The sequence below is a fragment of the Taurulus bubalis genome (genome assembly GCF_910589615.1).
Source record: "Taurulus bubalis genome assembly, chromosome: 11".
Classification (NCBI taxonomy): Eukaryota; Metazoa; Chordata; class Actinopteri; order Perciformes; family Cottidae; genus Taurulus; species Taurulus bubalis.
Genome location: NC_136599.1, coordinates 3,503,774 through 3,515,426, shown reverse-complemented (window position 1 = coordinate 3,515,426; position 11,653 = coordinate 3,503,774). Strand labels below are relative to the sequence as shown.

At 48.5% G+C, this 11,653-nt stretch overlaps 1 protein-coding gene across 1 annotated transcript in view; it reads right to left on the bottom strand.

Annotated features, from left to right (window-relative positions):
* Window positions 1-1,695: 1,695 nt before the first annotated feature.
* The window catches only part of zbtb46 (zinc finger and BTB domain containing 46), a gene marked incomplete at both ends in the record, with an annotated part of 40,246 nt that continues 30,288 nt past the window's right edge, over window positions 1,696-11,653 (bottom strand). The window contains 2 exons of the mRNA XM_079225908.1: window positions 1,696-2,130; window positions 3,171-3,346. Of these exons, the coding sequence (XP_079082034.1) occupies window positions 1,696-2,130; window positions 3,171-3,346 (611 nt within the window). The remainder of the gene's footprint in view (window positions 2,131-3,170; window positions 3,347-11,653) is intronic.

The window sequence follows — 11,653 nt, the reverse complement described above, 5'->3', positions numbered from 1 at the left end:
AAGACATGTCTTCTGCCTCACTTGAATTGTCAATAACATCGCCGAAAACATGGAAATAATCTTAAAGAAATCAATATAGACTTTGTATTTTTTTTTTTGGACACTCAAACATTCTTGCATACAAACAACCACACACACACACACACACACACACACACACACACACACACACACACACACACACACACACACACACACACACTCAGAGAGAGAGAGAGAGAGAGAGAGAGAGAGAGAGAGGAAGGAGGGAATGACTTCTAAAAAAAAAAAATCAGGAAATCCACACAAAGAGGGTTTTTCAATAAATAGCCGTTAAACGAAACAAATTAATATCACACTCTTTACGAATATCAAACTCGGAAATTTTCAAGCACAACTTTAGATCCTCTTCTTTAAAACGTACGAAAGCCGGACAAAATAATATCACCCCCCAAAAAAAAGAGGATAAAGACGATAAGAACCCACCAAAAAAAAGAAAGAAGAAAGGCTGCATATTCTGTACTGAGAAACTGGAATTACTTCACGTGACTGGAAAAAACAAAACAAAGAAACAAAGGAGAGGAAAGAGTTAATAGTGTCGGTCGTGTGGAGCCGGTTGTTCGATTCCCCAAACGAGGAAACAGGAAGTGAAGTCTCCGACAGACACTCCCCCCTCCCTTCTAAAAATCCTATGTACATCCGTCAAACCTCCGTATTGGTTTTTGGAATGGATCGATAGAAACCGTGTGGGGGGAAAACTCGAGTGAAGAAAAAAAGATGAAGGACTCTCCCCTCCCCCGAAAAAAAGGCATAGGCTATATATATATAAACAGCGAAGCTGCACAAAGATTCAGTGATTTCTATGTCGTGATAACAGTCAGGAGGACATGGAGCGTGTCCTTAAAGGTAGGTGCGGTCACCGAGTTGTTCAGGTACGTAAAGATCAGGGTCCCCCAAAAAAATGTAAACCACGGGTTCAGGGCTCTGATAGGAGTCGGTTGTCATTAAAGTGCAAGTCTGTGGCAGTAGGACTCGTGTGCCGCCGGGCTCCGCCGACACCACGACGACGCGTTGCAATAGATTCAGACTCCTCCCCTTTTTTCACTCGGAGAGAGAGAGACACTTTCCCACCAGAAACATGGCAGCCGAGGTGGAACCAATAACCCGTCCCGCCCCCCCCAAACCCACCCACCCATACACCGTCAGTGATCCTTGATTGTGATGGCAAACACACAAAGTCGCAGTCTAGCGTTGGCCGTGTCCTTGGCAGCGTCCTCGTTGATTCCTGTCGTGACAGAGTAGAAAAACTACAACTACAGGACTCTGGCCTGAACCCTCGAAGGAAAAAAAACACACAAAAAAAACACAAAACAAAACTAAAACACTGCATCAGAAGTAAAAGGAGGTAAGCAGAAAAAAGCCTCGCACTCCAGCCATCTCTTGACCGCTCTTCTTCTTCTTCTTCTTCTTCTATGGCGGTCAAGGTTGAGAATAACCGATGTGTGTGTGTGTGTGTGTTTGTGTGTGTGTTTGTGTGTGCGTGCATTTGAGCTCATTGTCGCGCAATCACCCTACAGCGTTTCCCTTGAGAGGAACTGCCGGCCCGCGGGAGGGACGAGTGGGTAAAGAGAGCAGAAGAGGAATCCGCCCCGAGAGATCGCGGGAGATCTTCAGAGATTCTGGGTTTTTCGACGAGTGGGAAGCCGGCGCAGAGTTCTAGGAGATCCAGGCGAAGTCCCGCTCGCTCCCGTTCTGCTGCTCGCCTTCCGGCGCCGAGGAGTCGCTCTCCTCCTTCTCATTGTCCCGCCCCTCGTCGGCGGCCATCCCCGAGTCCTTCCACTTGCCCCCCCCGCCTTCCTCGTCCCCGTCGCCCATCATCTCGCCGTCCGCCTCGGCCATCATCTCCTCCTCGCCGTCGCCGTCGCACTCCGCCTGGTCGTCGTGGAAGCGGTCGCCGGGGTACAGCTCCTCCTCCGGGGAGATGTCGCCGCCCACCTCCCCGTTGTGGTCCAGCAGCGCCGCCATGCCCCGGCCAGAGCAGTCGGCGCAGACGCCGTGACGCCGCGAGCCGTGTTTGATGCCGACGCTGGCCGCCGACATGAAGACCCGGCTACACACTTTGCACACGTACTTCTTGTCTTTGCTGTGGACCTGTGGGACGCAGACACATCGTTTAAATCACTGACACCTCGCTGCATGTGATCCACTGCTGCCCCCTACTGGTGATCGCGTAGCTGCAACTAGTTTCCTGTATCCGCGTCGCTCGGGGTTTCACCTCGGCTCCGCCCCTTTAAGAGACTATTACAGTCTATTAACTCTAAAGACTAGTGAACGTGAACCATAGACTGGATACAAGAAGTAGGGACGTCACCCATTGGCCAGTTTTGAAGCCTTGAATTCAACATTTTGTCCGTCGCTATCTTGGGAAGCTGATCTACCTTTTTTTAATGTTTTTGTTTGCATTTCAGAAGAATTGTATCATTGAAATACACTGAATAGGTTTACTTTTGACAGATAATATTACTGTATGTAACCCGTCAAAGTCGGGTTACAAGCCGCTCTTACCTCTGGTCAGTTTCCCCGCTGTAGCAAGCTAGGAGCAGCGCTAGCTAGTGCTGATGCTAGCTAGTGCTGATGCTAGCTAGTGCTGATGCTAGTTAGCGCTGCTGCTGCTGCTGCCCGTGTCCCCTTTACCCAAGTTGGTCCCGCTACCTTCGGTGGTTTTCGCGGAGCTAGCGCAATTTAGCGGAGAGCTAGCGGAGAGCTAGCGGAGAGCTAGCGGACGTTAGCGGGAAGTAACGGAGCGCTAGCAGGAGCCCCAGCTGGCTACAGCGGGGAGCTAACAGGGACACTGACCGAAGGTAGTAGCGGCTCGTAACCCGACTTTTACGGTACTTAAAACAATAATTTAACATTTTTACAAGCAAACCAATCGTTTTTAACATTTTAAGAGACTTAAGTTCTTCTTTGCATATTTCCTATTGTTCTTTTAAAATAAAGCAAACGCATTTCTTACCCGATAACTCGATTGACCAATAGAATAATCATCTCAGCAACACAATCTCTTGCGTTATCTGTCTCTAACGTCGTCGCTAGCTCATTTTTCCGTCGCGCTAACCGCGTCTGTCTGCTGGTGACCACGCCCACTCTGGAGACAGGAAGCCATGTTGAAATTAAACGTCCGCACTCACCAGGGTGTGCCTCTTCATGTGCTCCCTCCGGGTGAACTTCTTGCCACAGATCTCACAGGGGTAGGGCCTCTCGCCGGTGTGGGAGCGCATGTGCCTCTTCAGGATGCACTGGTGCATCGCGGAGAAGCTGCAGTACGGGCACTTGAACTTTTTACGGATCACTGTGAAGTCGTTCACTGTGGGGACAGAAGGGTGGGGGTGTAGAAATAAAGGATTAGTGTTGAATGAAGCTCTTTTAAATAAACGGAGACGTCACTTTTCAGTTATTACATTTAATTAGCGCCGTGGTCTGGAAATGTACCATCAAATCCCATGGCCACCCCAATCCCACTCAAAGCTACAGTTGCCCTGGCAACAGCGCTTCCTTCATACTAAAGCAATAAAGGCATAGAGATACTATAAACACAACACACACACACACACGCACACACACACAGTCTGCCTTAGTTGCTCTAGAGGGTCTCTGCTTCGGAAGGCAAAACACAGACAGAAAGACAAACACAGACAATGACAAGAAGGCTGAGGGGGTTTGGGAAATAAAACCACACAGAAACACAAAGGGAGGCTCCGGGCAAAGAAATTAAAATCTAAGACTACCGTTAATATCACATCTCAATCTTGTGTGGAAGGTCCCTTAAGCCAATTATCTCTAAAGACTAGACTTAAAGGGTAGTTAAGCCAGGTGAAGGGCATCCAAGTAAACAGTGTGTGTGGAGATATATCTTTGTGAGGACACACTCACTGACATGGTGCAATCCCTCGCCTCTTGCTCTCATCTAGACCTCAAAACTAAGTCTTCGCTCTCAAACAGACGGCTGAAGAAATGAGGATCAACCAAAAATGTCCTCACTTTCCAAATATGTCCCCACACTTGTTTCGGTCCTCACTATGTAGCAAGTACAAGAACACACACACACAAACGGTCTCATTAAGACATTTACAACATTGACTTCCATTCATTTCCTGAAGATTTATCCTAACCCTAACCTGAACATCTACCTAATTCTGCACTAAATCTTAAAACCAAGTCTGAATGTGAAAGTGAGGCCCAGACAAAATGTCCTCACTGTTTCAGTCCTCACTTTGTAGCAAATACGAGACTACACACACACAGTTGTGTTTCCATCCCATTGACTTCCTTTCATTTCCTGGTGACTTACCCTTAACCTAAACCTAACCACATGCTAACTTTAAACCAAATCTTTACCCTAAAATGCAATGACTTGCGTTACGGGACACGGCACTTTGTCTCCAAAAGAAAGACACGGTCCCCACAATGTCAGTAATACACAGCAGTGTGTGTGTGTGTGTGTGTGTGTGTTAGAGATAAATGGCCGTGAGCGATCAGGGCTGGGTTTACGAGTACACAAGCACAACATGACGGCTGCAGATAGAGGAGAGGGTCAAACACACGGCTCGGGGTTGTAAGCTTTAAAGTGATACAACATAATTACCTCCATCTGCACATCGACCTCTGCTCTGATTAAACACTCGACGGCACAAAAAACATGCAAGCACACGTCAACTGCACAATTAAAATTCACATTTTTTTTGTTTTTCTTTTTAGACAGCGGCAAAGGAAAGGAAATAACGTGATTGTGTGTGAAGACAAGACGCAGATACAAGATAGAAAACAATAAGAATACGGAGAAGTTTTTCCATCACAGTTTAATTACAGCATAAAAACTACAACCAGGATGTCATTTTGTATAGAAAAGTACATATCTGTATACAGTACACGGGTGTGTTTTGTTCAGTTTTTCCGAGGAGAAAATTAAATAATCTAGACTTAAATAAAAGGTAAATAAAAAGAGCGCCTCCCAACAGTATATACGGCCCTTTTCTTCTGCGGACTCCTTTGAACCTGCCGGTGCGTTTTAGCTGAGCGGACGACCTGAGAGATGGGAGTTTGGCATTTGGGAGTCAGATTCTTCCCTTTGGGTGTAAGACTCACAGTATGGGTGTATAACTGGCTGCATCGGCAACATATCTGGGTTTATTGTTGCAGCTCTGCTGTAAACTCCACAACATTTTTGGCAGAACTTGGTGTGATTTTACATTAGCGGCGATTTTGACGCCAGCGTTCGCGCCGATTCCGATATCCTGCAGCTTCTGCAAAAACAAAAAAAAAAAACTCTACCTAACTGTCTTCACCAGCTTCTCATTCCTCTCCTTTTTACCCGACTCCATTTCGGTCCCCACATCCTCTTCAGATGAAGAGGTCGGAGGTTACGGAGGCCGGAGCCGAGGAGGATCAATTACATGGACAGGGACCCTAACCCGTCTATTGTTGTACATGGCTTTGTCTCCTCTATCTGACAGCACTGTATTTTTTTTATTTGAGCTTCAGTTTGAAGTAACCACCGTTTTCTTTCAAATTAATTACATACATAGTGTATTTTATTTTCAAAATTATTCTTTTATTCTTTTTATATTTTGTATCTGTAATTAATGTATATTTATAATTTTATATATAATATAAAAAATCTTTGAATTTCAGTTTAAAGAAAAGTAATCACAATTATTTAAACAGTACTAATATATATAATATTTTATATTATTTTGACTTTTTATTCAAAATTAATATACGCTTAGAATTCATATACGCTTTAATTAATTACATGTTTTCTTTGAGTTTCAGTTTAAAGAAAAGTAACCACACTTAATTTACCAATAATGATAAATTACATATTTTTTATAAATTAATTTTCAAATGTATTTATTTGCTGCAGTTCCTCAAAGCTCCTGCAGGTGGTGTGGTTGAGTGGGCTGTGAGCCTCAGCAGAGTCGGAGTGTCTTTGTGCTTAACGCTGGTCACAAAGATAAAGATCTCTGCCTAAAAAGGAGAGACGAGTTTAAAGTCAGACTGGCGACATGAGAGACAGACAAGTGGTTTAGGCCCCGCCCCCTTCCGCCCGGCACCGCAACGGAAAAGTTATTCACCCGTTCATGCGTCCAATCAGTGCTCACTATTCACAGACTTATATATAAAAAACTAGAACAGCTCTACTCAGTTGTTTAAAAAGATCAGCTTTGCATAGCAGTTGTGCATCGTTGACATGTAAGCTGTCAATTCCTTTAAAAAAAAAAGAAAAAAGTCGACAGATATGATATAATCTTTGGGGAATTCTTCCCTTTCTCAGTGCAATGACGCCGAGGAGCATTATTATTACTTTCTTCTTTTTTTGGCATGAACACGAGGCCGCGCTCGCTAACCGCCGCGCGCGACGACGCACGCCTCAATTTTCCACATCGATGCCGAGATCGCGATCGCCGACTTTCATCTCCCGAGATAGCCGCCACAGCGAGTCGATGACGGCGCCCTGAGACATCTCCATCTCCATCCCGGCCCCGCCTCCTCCGCCTCCTCCTCCTCCGGGCACCGGCCCCAGCTGGCAGCACGCCTTGACGTGCGTCGCCAGGTTCTTCTGGGTGCTGAAGGCCTTGCCGCAGGCCGGGCAGGCGTGGCCCCGCTCCCGGGAGTGCACGGAGGACAGGTGCCGGTGCAGGTCGGTGCGGTCCCGGAAGTGCTTCAGGCAGTACGCGCACTGCATCAGCTTCTTCTTGTAGTGGATGGTCTTCTCGTGGCGGTCCGCGTTGGACTTGAGGGTGAAGCTGGCGGGGCAGTGGGAGCAGAGGTAGCGCTCCGCCGTCGCCGCCGCCGGTTCCGGCTCGGGGCGGCGGAGGGACGGGTGGAAGTGGAGGGGCCGGGGCAGCGGGTGGTGGCGGGGCGGCGGCGCGGCGGGGTGACCCCGGGCGCTCGGCCAGTCCAGCGACAGCGCCATCAGGGACAGGGTGTGGCGATACTCGTGCTCCCTGAGGTGCTCCAGGCTGCTGAACAGCCGCTTGCACAGGGAGCAGGCCAAGCCGGGCTCCGGCAGGACCCTCCCCTCTGAGCCCGGCTCTGGCAGGACCCTCCCCCCTGAGCCCGGCTCTGGCAGGACCCTCCCCCCTGAGCCCGGCTCCGGCAGGACCCTCCCCCCTGAGCCCGGCTCCGGCAGGACCCTCCCCCCTGAGCCGAGCTCCTCGCCCCGCGCCACCGCCGCCGCCACCGGGAACCCAGCAAAGCTCCCGATCCGGTCCGCTCCCAAAGCTGAGACAAGAAGAAACAGATGAGAGTGAAGTATATATATTCATCAAAAGCTACAAGCTAAAGATGCTACTTCAAGTCACGGCCGTACCTGCGCTGCGCTCGCTCACGTCTTCTTTGTTTGTCGCTCCCTCCTGCAAGCACAAGACATCCCGTTATGACAACACACACACGTCTACACGGAGTGTATGGGTTGTTGTCTGGGCATGCAGGACGCAGGCAGGTGACACAATCTTTTTTTTCCCCACGCATAAACAGAAAAGTTAAAGTAAAGAAAAAGGAGGATAGAGAAACACGTAGACAGATCTGAATGATTTAAAAGGCAAATTGTGAGAAAATTAGCAAGCAGACAGAAAAAAAGAAGCTGCTGACAGTTTCCTGCGAGCCGCGGAGCAGTTAGCTTGATCTACGGTATTAATAATATCATCTGCCTGATGCGGCAAGGTGCTCCTCTCTTTCCTCTCATCGACAACTCCATCTACTCCTTCACCCACCCCCCCGCTTCCTCCCCCTCTTCTTCCTCCTCCCCCCACTCCTCCTCCTCCTCTCTAATAGAACAGAACACCATGCACTGGGCAAACAGATGGCTTGTCCGCAGAGATAGGGAGGCTTGTTGGGAGGCAGGTCCTCTGAAATCAAATGCTGCTCCTAGAACACACACACACACACACACACACACACACACACACACACACACACACACACACGCGCGCAAACACTCTCGACTGGCACAAAACTCACATCCACACATGCTCATACTGCCATGCTCACACACACGCCCACACACACACTCTCTCTCTCTCTCTCACACACACACACACACACACACACACACACACACACACACACACACACAGAACAAACAATTTCCTGGGCTGCGAGAGCAAACCTCTCATTGTCTACTTGTATTGATTCTACTCTTCTCTCGTCTCACTACCTCTCCGTCGTTTATCTGCCATCTCTCTGAGAAACACGCGTCGTCTCCTAACGCTACGCGGCTACGTTAGCGCTAACGCGGCTACGCTAGCGCTAACGCCAACGCCGAGCGCGAGAGATTCCTCGGCTTTCTTTCTTTCTTTCTTTCTTTTGTTGTGTTTGTTAATATTGCCCAGACCTGAAATCACCTTCAAAAAAAAAAAAAAAGAAGAAGATGATGATGATGTGAAATAAAAGAAGAGATAAAAGAAAAGGGTGACGGATTGGAAATCTGAAAAGAAAGAGGGAAGCAGACAAAAGCATGTAAAGAAAGACGGACAGAAAGGAATGCCAGATCCCACATGAGGAGGTGTGTTGAGGGACGACGGGGAAAAGAGAGACTTTCCAATAAAAAGTCTCTCCGTTAACCGAAGAAGACCCACGACCTCTCTCCTCTTCTCCCGTCGCCCTCAACCCCTCTCTCCTCTATCCTTCTCTATCTCCTCTATCCTTCTCTATCTCCTCTATCCTTCTCTATCTCCTCTATCCTTCTCTCTCCTCTCTCCTTTTCTCACCTCTCCTCTCTCCTCTCTAATCTCCTCTCATCTCCTCTCTCCTCTCTCTCCATCCTCTCCTCTCTCTCCTCTCACCTCTCCTCTATCCTTCTCCTCTCTCCTTCTCTATCTTCTCTCCTCTCTCCTATCTCTCCTCTCTCCTTCTCTCTCTTCTCTCTCTCCTCTCTCCTTCTCTCTCTCCTCTCTCCTTTTCTCACCTCTCCTCTCTCCTCTCTAATCTCCTCTCATCTCCTCTCTCCTTCTATCGCTCCTCCTCTCTCCATCCTCTCCTCTCTCCTTCTCTCTCCTCCTCTCTCTCCTCTCCTCTCACCTCTCCTCTATCCTTCTCCTCTCTCCTCTCTCCTTCTCTCTCACATCCAACCTCTCCTCTCTCTCCTCTCTCCTCTCCTCTCTCTCCTTCTCTCTCCTCCTCTATCCCTCTCCTCTCTCCTCTCTCCTCTTTCCTCTCTCCTCTCCCCTCTCTCCTCTCCTCTCCTCTCTCCTCCTCTCTGTGTGCTTACCTCGGGTAAGGCGGAGGGCTCCGGGCCCTCGGGGGCCTCCTCCACCACGTCCATGTCGGCCGGCCCGTCTGAGCGGTGCAGCCGGGGCGCCCCGGCCCGCAGACCTCCTCTCGGGGCCTCCGGGGGCCTCGGCTCAGAGGAGGGGTGCAGCGGAGTGGGCGGAGTGGGCGGGAAGTGTGCAGATGATGAGGATGATGATGAGGATGATAGCGGCGGCGGTGGTGGTGATTGTGGAAGAAGAGGAAGGAGAAGAGGAGGAGGAGGAAGAGGAGGAGAGGAATCGGCCCCCTGTTTGTTATGAGCAGCGGCCCCCGTGGCCCCTGGCCGGAGCGCGCCAAAGCAGTTGTTGGAGCGGAGCCCTGAGGAGCACAGGAAACGAGTCTCACCCACCCACTCACGTACAACCTGTGAGCAGCTGGCCACCAGAGCAACCAGAGAGTGGGCAGGGTGGGGGGCGGTGTGTGTGTGTGTGTGTGTGTGTGTGTGTGTGTGTGTGTGTGAGAGAGAGGGGGCTATAAAACACCACGGAGACGAGAAAAAGAACACACAAAAAACTCTGAAGTTTCACTTTCCAGCAGCCGAGGGGAAAGGGTGAGGGCTCCTTCTCCTTCCACCCACGTGCCTGCGCCGAGGATGGCAGCATGCGTGTGTGTGTGTGTGTGTGTGTGTGTGTGTGTGTGTGTGAGCGGGCGAGTGAAATGCATAATCTGAGGAGAGAGGGCTCGAGGATCCTGCACCGTGGAGGGAGGCTGTTTTGGAGAGGAGCCATCTTGCTCTGCACACGAGGCTAAAGGACGGCGTATCGACCACCGAGATGTTTACCGGCAACCAGCCGGCTCGCTGGATGAGGAATTTAACTTTTTTTCTTTTTTGCGTACAGAGCCTTTAGCTCCTCATAAGTATTCACACAGAAGCTTTGTGTGTGTGTGTGTGTGTGTGTGTAAAATACTGAGAGTGCATCTCTTTTTCTTCCATATGAATCAAAGTTATTCTGGGTTGTGTGTATGCGAGGATGTGCGAGTGTGGGCCTGCGCTTTTTCTTTTTTTTTGTTGGGGAGGGGGAGGGGGGGGGGGGATGTGTGGAGAGGGGGGAGACAAAGGGGGGAGGGAATGTCTCCAGAGTTATGCGGTGGGTTCATCCATTCATCGCCCTCCTCTGCAACGCCGGACAGAATCACACAACCATGAGGCTCGACCCCGTGGACGGATTCCTGGAATGTTAAAGTACCGCGCCCGACACTCCCCACTCCCACTTACTGGGAACACACACACACACACACACACACACACACATGCTCCACTCTCCCTCCCTTCCTTCGGGAAACACACACATAACCAGGGAGGCAGAGTACGGAGATGATCTGCAGGTGAGGATGAACGGCTCATTAACGGCTTCTTGAGAAGAAGGACGATCTGGTGTATGAAACCACGTCGGCTCGGTTTCAACGCCGACGTAAAATAAATCTTTATATTTATGCAATCTGGTCTCGCTGAGTTTGATATTGCAGTCGTGTCTGGCAGAGAAACACAAACAGCAGCAGGCTGACTCACTGCACAGCAACAGGAGAGAGGTGAAGACATCAGGTGAAGGAGGAGGAAACACAACGCGGCCCCAGCAGAGCGGGTCAGGGGCCTCCAGGGGCCTCCAGGGGCCTGCAGGGGCCTGCAGGGGCCGTCAGGGGCCGTCAGGGGCCTCCAGGGGCCTCCAGGGGCCGTCAGGGGCCTCCAGGGGCCTCCAGGGGCCTGCAGGGGCCTGCAGGGGCCGTCAGGGGCCCCGGTCCGGCTTTAGGGAGACAACTACCGTGAGCTGGCTGACCGTTTTCCAATAGCCAATCAAGTGGAACTGGGTAAGTCTGTTAGGAGAAGTTTAAGGCTTAATGACGCAGGACTCTGTTTGTTGCTTTAGTTTCACAACTCTGACAATGAAGCTGCAGCGACGCACGCAGAGGAACAATGGACCCAACACTGAATATTAATAATAATAACATAATTATATACATATATAAATATAAGTATATTTATATTTTGTAATATGTATACATGTATTTATATATATAAAATAATATATGTATATATAAATATATATATATTATATTATATAAATATATATTTATATATGTTTTATATACAATATATAATATATATATATATATAACATATATAAAATGTATATTATTTTATATATATTTATATAATAAACATAAATATATCCATAGAATAGAATATATATATTATACTCTATAAATATATTTATATTTATTATATAACTATATATATAATATAAAATGATATAACAATAATATATGTATATATATATATACAAATATATATACATATATATATATGTATATATATTTGTATATATATATATACATGAGTGCTCAAGGTTACTCTGCTTATACT